Source organism: Lates calcarifer, linkage group LG20 (genome assembly GCF_001640805.2).
Source record: "Lates calcarifer isolate ASB-BC8 linkage group LG20, TLL_Latcal_v3, whole genome shotgun sequence".
Taxonomy (NCBI): Eukaryota; Metazoa; Chordata; class Actinopteri; family Centropomidae; genus Lates; species Lates calcarifer.
In genome coordinates this window covers 7,875,236-7,890,729 of record NC_066852.1, presented here as the reverse complement: position 1 = coordinate 7,890,729, position 15,494 = coordinate 7,875,236, and the positions used below count along the sequence as shown (strand labels likewise).

Below are 15,494 nucleotides of genomic sequence, written 5' to 3'. Positions count from 1 at the left end.
CCGTCCATTTTTTAAATGTTACCGTGGACTCTGAACAGTGCCCCGCTGTTTTGGTATTTACTCATGTGTTCATGAAACATAAAGTCAGTTTTCACTTCAAGCAGGAAAATACTTGTTTTTGTAATGTTTTCAGATCACAAGCAACATTTTAACTATACACGTTACACTTGAAAATAACATTATTTCATTGAATGTGCTCATGTGTTTTGTTGAATGGACATGTTGAATTTTCAAAGAGTTTATTAAAATATCATATTAAAATCTGACTCATTCCATTACTGATATGTGGGATGACAATGTGGTTTATTTACGTATTTCTTGCACATGTTTCAAGACTGTAAAAGATTTATTAATGTTCAAGTTTAGATATTTTTATGTCTATAGTATATAACAATTTAGTATGTACAGGGTATCAATAAAACACTTACTGGGTTACCAAGACAAATATTTAAGAACAGGACAAGACAACAGGTTCAGGAATGTGTATAATAGAACTTTGTGTATAAGAAGGGTTTGTGTGGATATTGCAATAAAATTAGCCATGGTGTCATTCTCTGTGGTTTAATCATCACAGCAACTCAGGAGTCAAATGCATACTGTATATACATATACAGAAGTACTTGTTTTACTCAGTGAGTGTTCCATATGTTATTTGGCTCCTTGTAATGATACAGCCTTAATATCTTTATGACCATCACCAGAAGACATCAGACCATCCCTGAAAGGGATATGAGTGTCAACAAGTCAAAAACATGTAAAGCCTTAAATGAAAGACCTAAAATGGTTTCTATCATAAATCAAAACAGAAACCTCATCTCAACAGCATCTCATTATAAAATCAGAACACAATAGGTTTATGTTGTGGCGACAACCACAGTTATATTTAATTTCTCCATCACTTTTCATGGTGAGGATTTAAAACAACAATCTGTCAAGACACATGACTCACACTATTCTTCAGTGAATTTGTATATTCAACAAGCAGTTTGCCACCCTCTTGAGCTGGAATAGGAGATAGGAGGATTCACTGCCACAATCTCTGTCTGCATTTTCACAGTAACCCACAAAAGGCTTTGATGCAGGCAGAGACGTTAATGTAATTAGATGGACCTGATGATCAGTGCAGAGTTACCAGTGCAGCACAAATAGGGGTTGGATTTGGAAAAGGAGGAGATAGCACATAAGATCCCACAGAACAAGAATAAACTGACTGTCTGTAGAGGAACATAGAGACAGAGACGGAAGTATCTGCAGTTTTTCAGTATTGCACCTCCACTGTGAATCTCTCACCTCTCTCTGTTAGCACCAGGCCGACTTTTCCAACCTGCTTCACACCATAGAGACAGTTACCTTCACTAAAGCAAGTGTGGTTGAAGTCTCCGTTTACATCTGGTGAGATGTTTGTCATGTTCCCACGCTCATTTGATGTGAAATACTGTCATCTGTATGTGAATATGAGAGCCAGGATCTATTTTCCACTGGCTGATCTATTCCACCAAGAGTTTTTGATATAATTTTAGGGTGGAATTGATTTTTGTTTTTAGTGTATACAGTTAATAACATGTGATTTTTGTATTCCACAGAAATACAACATGAATAAATGAGCAGAGACTTCAGTACACACTATATCGTGTGAAGACAAGGACGCAAAGTGACAAACTAAGTCCTCCACTGGCCAGTGTAGCACTTATTTCTTACAACTAACATGACTGAACATGAGGGACTAAAAGGAGAATGAAAAACAACAAATGACTCTCCAAGCTATCAGTGCAATTGAGGGGAAAAGGCAAAAATAGCTCTTTGCTCCATTAGAGGTTCACTCAAGGCGGGGTGCTCGTGTTTAAAACCACTGTCATTACAAGAGGACACAATGAAGCAAACCACTGCATGACGTTCACATCAAAGAGAGTAAAACATCACCTCTGAAATATAGGAGACCAGGAAAATGTGAACAACGTAGGGAGAAATTAATACATTTATGCTGTATTTTAATTGCATTCATATATATCAACAATAATAATACACAGATAATACAATAACTGAGGAGTCATTCTGTTGCATGATGAGAACCTTTACTTTTGCCAGAACAATTGATACTGTTTCTGTGCTCAAGCAAGATTTTGAATGCAGGACTTTTGTTTGTAACTCACTGTGTGTAATAAGAATCTGAATATATCTTCCATCTAAACAAAGCAGTGTTTGGATGGAGAACAGAAGTTGTCCAACAATTGATCCTTGAGGTACACAACAAATTATCTTTTTTGACTAAATAAAATAATCAGCAAACAAAAGATGTGACTATCAGCAGATTAAATAGCACTACTAATAGACAGAACATGGTTTCTGTGATTGAATTAAAACATTTTAAAAATATATGTTGTTTTCATACTGTAATATACTATTTATTATAGGACAAGAGACCACAATGAGATAAAACATCTGGCAGAACAACAAGAAACACAGCAAAAACAATGTTGGTGCTGCTTCTGGAGAAAGCAGACTAATAATAAGCATCAACAAATTCACTGTGTAGAAGAGGTCTAGATTTGTTTCCACTGTGAACATCATACTATCCTTCTTTTCCCAGTGTGAAGCATCACTGCTTTCATGTGTCAGTGGAAGTCTGCATTAATGCACAGCTCTGCATGTGTTACTGTATCATTAAAGAAGCCGACACATGTTCCAGAGGAAGCATGAGATGTCCTCTTCCTCTTTGCTGTCTGCCCATGTGGAATGAATAAGAGATGTGCTTCATGGTGCGGTGAGCAATGTCAATGAAGGAACCAATGCAAGCGATTCAAGGAGACGTAAATGGCAAGTAATGGTCAGGCCTGCTGTCACTGGAGCCAAAGTAGCAGAAGACGTCATTACCCTCCCGCTAGTTATAATGATCACTCCTTGTCTCCCATCAGGCCTTGAAGCAGTGGCTTCATTTCAAACTGTACCAGTGAGGTCCCCAATGCGATGAGGGATTAATTTGATTTGCATGCTTACTAACAAGGATGTAATGTAAGTGGACAGTGGAATAATGTTCCCGCATCTGTGCTTGTTATGTGCTGCAGTGGGTTCAGTGTCATGGGTGCAGCAAGTGTGAGTTATGAATACCAGAGTTTTCTGAATTAAACATGAGCTTACGCTTGACTTGGCAAACAGTGAATGATGTTGGTCGGCTTTAGTTGCTGTTTTTAGCTCAAATGATTCCATATTTAGAGCTACTGTTACCACTGCAGCATAGACTGATTCAGAAAAATTTCTAAAGGCTATTTATGCATGTGCCCATGTGTGCACGGTAGCATCTGCATTCATGTATTCCACACGTGAAGCAGAGGCAGGGAGGCAGCTTTGTGAATGACTTGCGTGCATAGTGCGGAAAGCAGTCTGAGGCAGTGAATGGTAAGCACTGTATGAATGGAAACAGAAGAGCAGGTTACATGATATACATACAGCACGTACACACACACACTCATAACAAAGAGTCGTCTCTTTCATGTTATACACAGGTGGGTACAGCCAACAGACCATAAATATGTGATGCACCATAATAGATCAAATAGCACACACCCACAAGAACACACAAGATTTAAGACAAACCCTCTTCTACAAGAGAACAAGAAATCAGGTGAGTTAATTTCAGTATTACTATCATTAAACATGGATAGGTTAGAAAAATGAATCCAGGATATTTCCTTATTTTGTGCCGTGTAATTAAACATGCTTCAATCCAGGAATACATTACACACACAGTTAATATTACACACTCTGGGTAATTAAGTGCTCTCCAACTCGGTTGAATTAGTTATGCTCAAATACTTTGCAGTAGTTTATCTGAATACTTACAATGCACAACAACCCATTTGTCAAACCAGTGAATCATTACAGCAAACCCTCCCAGTGCCAAAACTCTCAGACAAGCATTAGACCCACATGCGCAGAACCACCCTCAGTATTTTCTTAACTATACAGCCATGATGGCTGGCTGTGGGGTTGTCAGTGTGGACTAAAATATCTGAATAGCTTCTGTATTGTTGTCATGAAATTTGGTGCACACATTGGTGTTCCTCAGAAGATGAAGCTAAATTACTTTGGTGTTCCTCTTGCTTTTTTTTTCTAGTACTACCATTAGGCTTACATTTTGGGATTTCAGTTGTCACGTCTCCTTAACTCTTTAAATATTAAATTTTGATCCAGATATTCAAGGTGCTCAGAGGATGAAGCCTGATATTTTTGTCTATCCTGTTAGTCTTCCTCTAGTGCTACCAGCAGGTCAGCGTCTTCACTAATCTAGTAAAATATCTAATAATAACTATTGGATATATTGCCATGAAATCTGGTGCAAACATTCATTTTGCCTTCAAAACTAATGACATCCACATCAGCCTCAGCTGCACTTGCTAATTAGCAAATGTTAGCATGCTAACACACTAAACTAAGATGATGATCATGATAAATGTTATATCTGCTTAATATCAACATACCATGCTGGCATTAGCATTACATTCTGCCTAAGTACAATCTAACAGAGTTGCTACTGTGACAGTAGACTAAATTTAGTTACATGTGGAGTATTGCCTTGTTCCAGAATATTCTTACATCATTAAACTGGCATATGGAAAGTGATTTCCACACATAATTATTATATTATTCCTCACTGACTTGTCATCAGAAAGCAAATAAGTTTCCCACCTGCAAGATCTAATATAACAAGAATGATTGCCTCTGTTTTAAAATGATTCAAACATTGTATTGTTCTTCCATTTTCAGTTCCTCTGTCTGTGTCTCTCAAATAAACATACACTGTTTCTCTGTTTATTTATCTTTATTTATATCAGATATTACCCAGGTATTCCCCTTAACAAACCTTCAGCTGAACTAAGATGATTTTTCTCACTCAGGCTTCTTCTCATGCTCTCCCCTCTCTTTTCTCACCTGCTACTCAACGAGAAGAACAAAAGCAAACAAGAGCTGTTAACCACAAATGAATTAATGTCATTGAAAGAGTGCACAGAAATAAGTGATAAATGGAGATGATTGGTTACTCCCTTAGATTAGAAAAAAAATGTGTTTTTTTATTTGCATTTTTATTAGTGCTGCTTCCAAACAATTACCAATCAGTCTTTTTTTTTTTTAATTAAATGGTTAATTTACTTTGCATTAAACCTGGTGTATCATGATTCTGTATCTTAATCATGTTTTCCAGCATCTAGTAATGTAATGTACACATTCACTACCATATGTGAAAGCACAGTATGATGCACTTCACATGACCTCATTCTCTAATTTTACCACAGGAATTGCATGCGCTTCCTTTTCACATATGGCAGTAAGAGAGAGAGAATGAAGATTTATTTTTTCTTGGAAACCTCAGGAAATGGACTCAAATTCTGTCCATTTATGACCACCACATTCCAAATAATGCTTAAATCCTACAATCCTATTGAAAGAATATGACATTAGAGAAGAAAATGTGGCAAAAGAGACACAATAATAAACAGCATAGGACAGCAACAGAAAAATGCAAAATTGGTGGAAACAGAATAAATATGTATTATTCTTGTGTTAATTATTGTGTTTCTTGGAGTCTGGTCTGGTCCTGACCTCTTTGTTGTATTTTCACATATACAAGTGCACTCAGAATGAGCACATAAATACTAATCAACACTCATCTGAGAGATCAATACAAGAGTCAAGTGTGACCTAGAAGTAAAGACAGATTTTAAAAAACAGTTAAAGCAATCAGCACACGTTCTATTACAAAAAGTTCACAGCCACAGTCAAAGTAATTATAAAGCTAATGTCAGAGGCCTGTATTTGATCACATGCAGTAAACAAACAACGTAAACATTAGACAGTTACACATATAGGACTTGGCATTAGGCTAATGAAATCACCACTTACAGTGCTGTTTCAGTGACTAAGTTGTGTTTTAGATTCAGCATCTTGCTGATATGAGCACAAGCTTCATACTGACAAACATAATGAGATCCTGTAGATACTGAGATTCTTGTATTTTGATGATTGGAATTACAACAGGATTCTTATTTGGTTGTTGTGGTCAAGTCCAGCCTGACAGGTTGAATCTATTTTCTAATCCTTCCTCAGCTGACAATGTCTCAGATCAATTCCATCGATCACTGAGTCGATCATTTCATGACTGATGGAGATGATTCTGATATGGAGGCATTAGGCTAATGACATTCATACTGAAAGCCTCTTTAGATTATAAGAATGTCCAATGAGCTCTGACACGGTCAATAGTGTGAAAAGCTTTCCTGCTGGTCATTGTGACCCAGGTGAAAACCATTAGACTGACTGTGTTTGAATCGCCCTTCACTGGTTTGCGTCTTACCTATAAAATTATATTAGTTGGTGATAACACACTTGTCTATATAGAGATGTAGAGGTAGGATTCTGCGATCAGGACAATTTGCAGAATTTGCAGAATACTAGCATGGCCTGACTGTGGTGGAGAAAAAGGGCATCCAAATCTGTGTAGCAGGCAAAATGCCACAATATGTTAGCATGCTGTGCAGCCTTGTAGCCTGTGGACAGTGGTGTGTAGACAAAGAGTGGGAACCAATCCAAGAAAAGTCACACCCAGAGGGGCTGAGTTGAATGTTATCTGCAAACAATGCTTTGGAGTCACATTAACACTGAAGAAAAAGAAGTGTCTTCAGGTCAAATTTATTCAAATTAATATGAAATACAATGAGACGGGTGTAATTCTCCTCAGTTCTCTGCCTTAAGGTTTCCACATTTGAACACAACATTGAGTAAAATGTGTAATGGGAGAGACAGTCAGAAAAACTGCAGCTGTAAGTGCTAAAAACAAGGTGGGTCCATCCCAAGAGAGAGGTATCTCACACACACCCTGTTTTACATACAAACATCTGAACCCTCATGAAGTTTATCCCAGCTTTAATCCAACCAGTGAATCCATCAGCTGCAGTGGTAGGCAGCAGCCAACAGGAGCCTCGTGGGACTGAGGGGGATTTATGGGATGTAGGCAGCAGGGTAATCCACGCAATACTCTCTCCCACCAGCACCAAACATGAAATATTCATTTCCACGTAGGAGAGAGTCTGCACTGCTCTATTACTCTATGCAGGTAAAACTGATTAATCTAAGCTTCTCTAATTGGTTTAGAAAGAAATGTAGCACTCTGCTAGTGGATTGCAGGGTAATATTCATGTCTGTGAGTATGGCTGTGAGTTTAATAGAAATCCTGCAATAAGTCTCTGGCTTGCATTGACTTATATCTTTGATCTTTGCGGGTAAATTCACTGATGCGTCATATTGCAACATAGCTTTTTATTATTTAATGCTGTTTTTAGAATACATCAGATACAGCAGCCAATGAAAAGATCTACCTGATGAACATCTAACTGTGATGTGACTACTTTTATAATGTGAAAATTATAATTATTTGTATAAGTTGGACAAACATAGCATCATTTTAAAACTACAATGTCATATCTTTTTTATCAGTTATGAACAGGTAACCATAATCAGATGATTTAAACATATCCTAAACCCATAATGGAATAACACCACACAAAAGGATGGAATGATTTGCAGCACACAGCATCTGATTATCTAAAAAATAAATAAATAAAGTTGTGAGGTCTTCCACAGTATGTGTGTGAGAGTGTGTGTGTGTGTGTGTGTGTGTGTGTGTGTGTGTGTGCGTGTGTGTGTGTGTGTGTGTGTGTGTGTGCAGGATAGCACCTGCAGTGTATCAGACTGGGTGTCAGATTGAGGTGTGGACTAGCTGCAGTCATTTACCATACAGGCTCACACTCATCATACAGTAAGACAGCTTTAACAAATCAGATGATGCAACAAGAAGATATTTGTAGGCTGTGAGCAATGCTGTTGACTTCCTTATTAATAAGAATGATGAGTGCTCGCATTTATCTCAGCAGTTTGCATATTGTATTGTTTGCAGAAATTACATCTACAAGAGAGATCTTTGGACTCCACCTTGTGGTCGCAATCATGAATGTCTGTTTGGCTCATTTGTCAAATATCAAATCACCCGTTAAAGAGTTTTGTTTTTTGTTTTTTTGTTGGGTTTTTTTGTTTGTTTTTTTACAGTTGGTTACACACATTTCTCTATACTCAGTTCACATTTTCAAAAATCTTCATACAGTCGACACGACAGCTGTCAGTGTGGGATAAACTGTGGATTATTATTGCTGTGATACAAAATGCATTCAGTGACCACATCTTATAAATTTCATGAATTGTTTTCTCACTCTGCACACATTAATATGCTATTTTGAAATCTGTATTTACATTGAAAAACCAAACACAACACAAAATCACTGTAAATATGTGTATTTCAGGAGAGCATATAAGGTGTGGGAACACAGGGCTGATAGCACTGCTATACAAGGGGGCTTCGTGGAAAAAGTACATAGCTAAAAATCATATGCAGGGATTTTGATCTCAATGCACCTGCACATTCTTGTACTAACATGTCATAACATGTTCTAACATGAACCCTTAAATGCATGTTGCAACACAAAAATAAACATCATAACTTAAATTGTTTTTTCCAACTGTCCTTTTTCCACTAACTTTTTGAAGCCCCCTTGTATATTTATATCTGAAGCCATCCTATACATGTATGTATAGTAAATATAAATTTCAGTTTTGTGCTACAGTACAGGAATTCATTTAGGAACATATAGCATATTCCAGTATTTCAGATTTAGTTTTTGTATCATATACTGTGAGGTAAAGAGGCACCACTGATTTCTCAAGTGTCATATGTCACATTAATTTAGACTACCAGGAAATCTAATGCCAACATTCTGCATGTAACATGGCCTGTGGAGTGTGGTTTGGCTGTATACTGCGTAGCATAGCACGAGAAAATAATAATTTTGTTAACATCTAAAGTTTTTCACGTATTTGTTCTGAGGACTTCAGAAGAGTTTTAGACTTAAATTCCAGGGGTTGTGTATGTGGGTCAGAAGCTTGGACTAATAGGCTGGATCTGAAACATTTACAAGTACCTCAACTGAGTGAGATTGTTAGAACTAGTTTGGCTTTGTGAGACACGGTTCATTCATATCCAATATCTAAAATGAAACCAAACTGGTGGTAGGATTCCAACAAATGATTTCTACCAAATTAAATCTGTTATGTATCAGTCAAGACTGAGTGACAAAGAAGAAAACGAGTGTGCTTACAAAAGCCCATTTAATAATTTTCATAAAAATAAACAATTGCAAAGATAACAAAACAGAAAAACACTGAAGGAATGGATATTCCTGCCACAAGGCCTCGGTGATGAACAGAACTGTCCTAAATTCAGAATTAAGCCAAATTTCAGTAAATAATATTGAATTTAAACAATATTGGAAAAAAGTTGAACAGAGAAGAAAAGTAAGGAATTTAGTACATTCGATTTCTATCTTCAATGTAATTCAGTGCCGATTTCAAATTGAAGTAAAAACCTGTTCTGAATTGACTCCAGGGAACCCAAGGGGACGATTGACAACATAAAAACTTCACAGAGTAAGAAAACAAAGCAGTCATCTTCATTATGAGGTATCCATTGGAGCATTTTCTGAAATGGAAGAACAAATGTTCTTGCTTAGTATTTTACATGGAAAAATAACTCAGCTTCTTTTAAAATGTATCTGCCTTTTGAACTGCATAACCAGGTCAGGTCTTTTGTTTTATTCTTTTATATTGAATAAGATGAAGGGAGAAGTGAGTCTACTTGTGAGCTACGCCAAGTTAGATTTTGTTTGTTTGGTATTTTTTCTTGTACTGTATCTGTTCCTTTCTCTGCTTTGCTGTGAAACTGCAAACCAATCAGCATGATGGAGAGCAGCTGTAGCGAGCATGCAAAACTGAAATCTTCTCTAATGACTGCAGCAGATTACAGCAGGTGCCCCTGGGTTAGAGTCGGTTTCGGCATTTTGATGCATTGTTGGGATTTTAATGCGCTAGGCAGAAAGGATGAACAGCAAACTCACGTGTTTCATTGAAGAGGAAGGAATCCTGGTACTCCTTCATGTATTGAGAGGATCTGGCCTCATCCAGGAACAGAGAATAAACCCTTTTAATGTCCTCCACCTGAACTTCTGTCCCCTGAGGAAGCCAAGACATAATCAGCTATGAAAGCTTGTTTACAGATGTTGATGCCTGACAGATTTTTCAGCTGCAGTAGTAAAATCTGCTTGTTCAGACTGAGCTAACCTTGCGTTTGCGACACACCAGTCCTGCAGTGCTGATCAGCTGAATTGCGTAGCGCAGTGACGTCTCCATGCCGATGCGGGTCAGGACAGTATGAGCCTCCTCGCTCAGCTCCACATCCTCCTCCTCACACCTAAAATAAAAACCATGCCGTTTTTACTTCATTTCTATACTGAGAAGAAAGAAACAAAGTTTGCTGATGGATGATTAGTGCAGACTCTTACCGGATCTTGAGGATCTGCCTCGTCTCTTTTTCGGTGTAAGGCGAGGTGGCGATGATGAGCAGGCGATCCAGCAGGTCGATAGGGATACCATGAGGGCTCTGATAATTTGTACCGCGGATACTGACGAAGAAGATGATGAAGAAATATGAGGATATTTAGTAAGAAATATGTAGCGTTACAAGTGATACCTCAAAACAAATGTTTTTTTAATTGACCACATATGGATATTTATATTTGTTTAACCACATGATCACAAAGTTACATAAAAATATCTGTATGTATATATCAGAGATTTGAAGAACAAATTCTTATTTTGAGAGTTTTTCATCACAAAGTCAATATTTTTATAATAGCTAGATAAACAGGTTATAAGAAATATAAACTGCCCAAAATGGTATTAGACAGATATATTTTTTCTCCAATTTGTGTATTTCCAAATGGGATAACTCAAATGATAAGATGGGAGGTAGATGTAAACAATACCGAGTGATGCCTCTGTTGGTGGCCATAATGAGAACTGGGGACAGGTCACTCTCCAGTGCACGGTTCAGGAAGGAAAAGCACTCCATGTCCAGCATATGGACCTCATCAATAAATAACACCTGAAGCCACAGACATGGAAAAGTCAGTCAAGTACAATGAAGTAGACAAGAAAAATATAAACACATACACAGACATTGTTGAACCTACCCCTGGAATGATCTCTGCCTTGCCCTCTTCCCTCCACTCACACACTTTAGCATTAATCTGCTCGCGGACTTCAGATTTGATTTCTCCGGTGTCTCCAGAGAAGAGAGCCAGGAAGCCTTGTGTACGGCTGTTGATGACGTCGATCTCATGAAGGGACACTGTGTGGACAACCTCTTTCCTCTTCTGCAGCTCTCCCTCTGGACATTGTACAAACTGTGTCTGTAAGGAGAAGAAAATCAAAATAAATTTCAGTTAAAAAATCTGCCCCATTAAATTACCTACTGTTCTGTAAAAACAGTGCTGTTATATTAAACAGTAAATTTCAAACAAGCTTTGGCTAATAGATTTTGTGAATCCACACAACTTGTGGCTGAGAGCAAACAGCAGCTGAGTGAAAGACTTTCCATTTTAAAAACCTAACAATATACTCTGCACATAAAATTGATCTTTTTAAAAAACACAATTCATTGCAAGGGTGTCATTGCAAGTTACAGGATTGGGATTTTAGTGATATGGCAGCGTACCTGAGCTCCCATGGCATCATAGTCTCTGGCTCTGGTGAAGGAGCGGCCCAGCTTGCTGATCTTTCCAGTGGCTTTGTCAATGGTAATAACATCTCTGAAAGACAACAGAGAAAAACAGTTAGGACCACATATGGCTGTCCAAAAGACATGAATGACATGGAACTGTAGAAAACACAAAGATTGTGTAAAGATCCATAAACAAGAGATTAACTCACCCCGCTTGTACCTTCTCTTTACTAAGGCTGTCAATCATCTTGTTGCCCAGGTCATATATTGTCTCCATCTCAGTAGTCTTTAGGGTCAGCTTGCCCACTTTGGCACCCTGAGAAAAGGCTAAATATTTTCAGAAAACTGATAATCCAAGAGGATAGTTTTGAAATAATGCTAAGCAGGGTATTTAAACATCTATTCATTCATTTTCCAAAGCAGGCAACAGCCGACAACAGTGTAAGCAGCCTACCGTTCCGGTGGCCGGTCTATCAATCTGGATTTCCACCACCTCTCCCTCAATAATCTCTGTTTCTTCTCTGTAAAAACAAACACAGTGAACAGCAATTCATTTCAAACAATAAGAATTACAAAACACAATTACTGTGTATGCACACTCACTTGATCCTCACTCCAATAGCTTTTCTAAAAGCTTGGCTGAGTGCCTCGGTTTTGCTCATCTCCAGAGAGAAAATCTCACTACCCGCCAGCGCTGTGAAGGGTGTATCAGGGCCAAGGGACTGGGCAATGCCTGCATGAAAAATAAAGTTTTAAATGAACCTAAGCTCAGACATTCAATCTGGGAGCAGGAACTCTTGCCCTACAAAAAACAAACTTAAGCCAATTACACATTAGTGCAAGGTAACGATATCACTTCCAGGGGAGGATGATGAAATGACATTGTGTTCTGGAAAGCCTTCTGTGTGACTCTTACCCATAGCAATGGCAGTCTTTCCTGTGCCAGGTTGGCCAGCAATCAGTACTGCCCTGCCAGCGATATGGCCATCTTTGATCATCTCCAGAATGACCCCTGCTGCCCGACGGGAGGCCAGCTGGCCAACCATCCCCTGAGAGACCTGCAGGTGAAAAGAAATGGGTAAAATTTAAAAATTAACACATTTTAATGCACATCTGCACATCATTCTGTGTTGTAATCCAGTATAGACTTTGAAGTCACACCATTTCTGCTCATAATCCTACACTGGGCTCGTCTAACAATTACCTGACATACACTAGAATTAAAATGCACAGAATTTCTCTATGGTGTTATACTCTAAATGCAACTGAATACATCTCTTCAGATGTTAAATGCCAATTATAGAGGGAACAAGTCTCACATCTCCATACTATAAAATAAGGTTTTAACTTTACCTGTCTTGGCTCCAAAGCATCATCCAAACCGAGGCCACGGATGTGAGAATGTGCACCTGAACACAAGATGAATTTGAACACATTATTAACCCATTTGGAAGAGGGAGTTAGGACCAGGTACCACTTGCATCAAAATACAACAGGGCTGGTCTATATAAACATACATTAAGCAATGTTTAATTTGGATCTATGGACAGTTGAACAGTCAACATCCAGGTATATTTATGGGTTCTTACCAATTCTCTCAATCCGCATTATGTCACGAACCTCGGGAACCTTGGGAGTCGCCATCTGTAAAAAGAAGACAACATACGTGTTCTGAATATAAAACTAGTGTGGGAATCAACAAATACAACTCTCAGCTTTTCAATAAGCCAACTGCTTGAGAATTAAATTGTAGGGGTACTCCTGGATCAGGGCTATTTTCTTGTGTACTTAGTAGGCCAACGTTACCTCTGTTGATGCTTGAGCTTTTTTCTTTTTAAAACGGCGTCAGATTTCAGCTTTAGTTTAACAGGTAATATCAGCCTGGAGAAGCTAAATAAATCTAACTAATGTTCGAAGACTGTGCCCTGTCCAGTCGGTTGTCATAGTGACAGTCCTAACGCATGTATCAACACAAGAGTGACTCGACGGCTGTTAGCCAAATTGCGGTGGCTTTTTATTTGTAATTCTTGTCGCCTTTATACAAATATCAAGCCATTAAGGTGTTAACAAACTCAGCTTGTGTTAAACGATATGCAGTGGCCACAACTCTAACCTGATATCTTTTCCACTGCGCTAGTTCAGCGAAATATACTGCTAACGCTGGCTAATGTTATGTTAGCAAACTAGCTTGCTCTATTCATAGGTGTCTGTCTTCTGCACGCGCTGTTACAACCTGATGAGGATGTAATGCTGGAGCTAGTAAAAAGGATATAACTTTAACTGCGTGTGCGCCGATATAAATACGTAAGCGATCAAGATGTACAATAATTATTATATTTATCGTATGAAATATACACTCACCTCTGCTGCCACACTTGTGAAAATGTGAGAATGCGGCGCTTCTTTCTGAGGGTGCGCAGGGTAAATGTGTCCGAAGAGAAACAAGTGCTTCCTTTTCTATGTGCAAGCTTTAAGGCTGACTGCCCTCTACAGACATGGTGGTAAGGAATTATCAGGAGACTGAGATGTCATAATCTAAGGCAGATAAATTACTCAGGTGAAGTGACTTTAGGATGTTGTCATGAATTCTGAATGATCTTTTTACATTTATATTACTACCCGTTTGATACTTTTGAGTGGACATCATCCTGTAAACTTTAGGCTGTTTTAAGGTTAGCGATTTGACTGGTTGGTCAAAGTACAGGGACTGGTGGTGTAAATTTGTTCAAGGGGGTGTAGCCTGTGTCATGTTGTCTGAAGTAACCTGAAAGTGGTGTATCTTTGCCCAGGTCTAATCCAGGTAAACTGGACTAATAATGTATAGCCAAAGAAAACTATTGAAACATATACTTATAGCGCTGTTTAGAATTGTTTGTATCTGTGAACAGTGAATCACACAGATGCTTTCCCACGTTTGACGGTGATAGTGACTGATGACAGCCTTGGTAAGCACTGCATTCATTTATCCACTAGAGGTAGCAAGGCTCCCAAGTGATTTTACAGGTGTACATAAGAACTAGGCAGAGCAGCCACTACGTGCCAAAGCTGTAGCAAATATGCACTGTACAAGGGAAAACGTACCGTGGGTTCAAATCTGTCCGTATTCAGCAGTATACAGGCAGTTACCTCTGACTTTTTATATACTTCTTTTCACCAGTTGTTGAGGGTAAAAGTCAAATAATACATAATGACAATTTGTACTCCATTTTGGCAAATACATGTTGATGTGTCCATGTAAAGCAGTGACTAAAATGGGACAGAAAACGTCTCAAATTCATGGAAATTGAGCTCAATTAATTTCTCTCTTTCTATGCACCATATTTACAAAAATGGCACAACACTTTATACCTATAATTGTTATTTCGGTCTGTCCGCTTTGTTACAGGAAATTGCGGAAAATTTAATTTTAGAAAATATATGTCATGGTTACAGTACCGATGAACAATGGCAAAGGATTCTCAAATGAGTTTTTCATATCCTCTCTACAATATCTTAAAAGTTATCCCTTCAGGCTGCAGGCTTGCAGATTCCACATTCTAAACCTGCTTCATTCCACAATCACAGGAGGACAATACTGACAATTACAGACTAATCACAGAATCTTTTGTTTCTCATTGTCACTAGTTGAGATTTTTCTGTGTGGATAATTATTGGCTTGTGTTTAGATTAAAAACATGCTTTGGTAAAAGCCAGCCCTCTAAAATGCCTCTCAGCAGAGATAAAATGGCTTCCAGTTTGACTTGCATACAGTCTTTTCTCCTACAATGGTCAAATGGGACTCAGCCAATTTTACAGCTACTTTGTAAAGAAAAATAGCTCATGTGTTGCATCATTAATA

At 38.2% G+C, this 15,494-nt stretch overlaps 1 protein-coding gene across 1 annotated transcript; it reads right to left on the bottom strand.

Moving 5' to 3' along the window:
• Positions 1-9,188: 9,188 nt before the first annotated feature.
• On the bottom strand, positions 9,189-14,165 carry ruvbl2 (RuvB-like AAA ATPase 2). Its single transcript, XM_018691385.2, has 14 exons — positions 14,018-14,165; positions 13,246-13,300; positions 13,010-13,065; positions 12,573-12,714; positions 12,260-12,389; positions 12,111-12,177; positions 11,866-11,972; positions 11,651-11,744; positions 11,127-11,345; positions 10,920-11,038; positions 10,437-10,556; positions 10,216-10,345; positions 9,993-10,107; positions 9,189-9,577 (listed from the first exon to the last, which is right to left on the bottom strand). Exons 2-14 carry the CDS (start codon positions 13,298-13,300, stop codon positions 9,552-9,554), a joined length of 1,380 nt encoding a protein of 459 aa, XP_018546901.1. The 5' UTR covers positions 14,018-14,165; the 3' UTR covers positions 9,189-9,551.
• Positions 14,166-15,494: the final 1,329 nt, after the last annotated feature.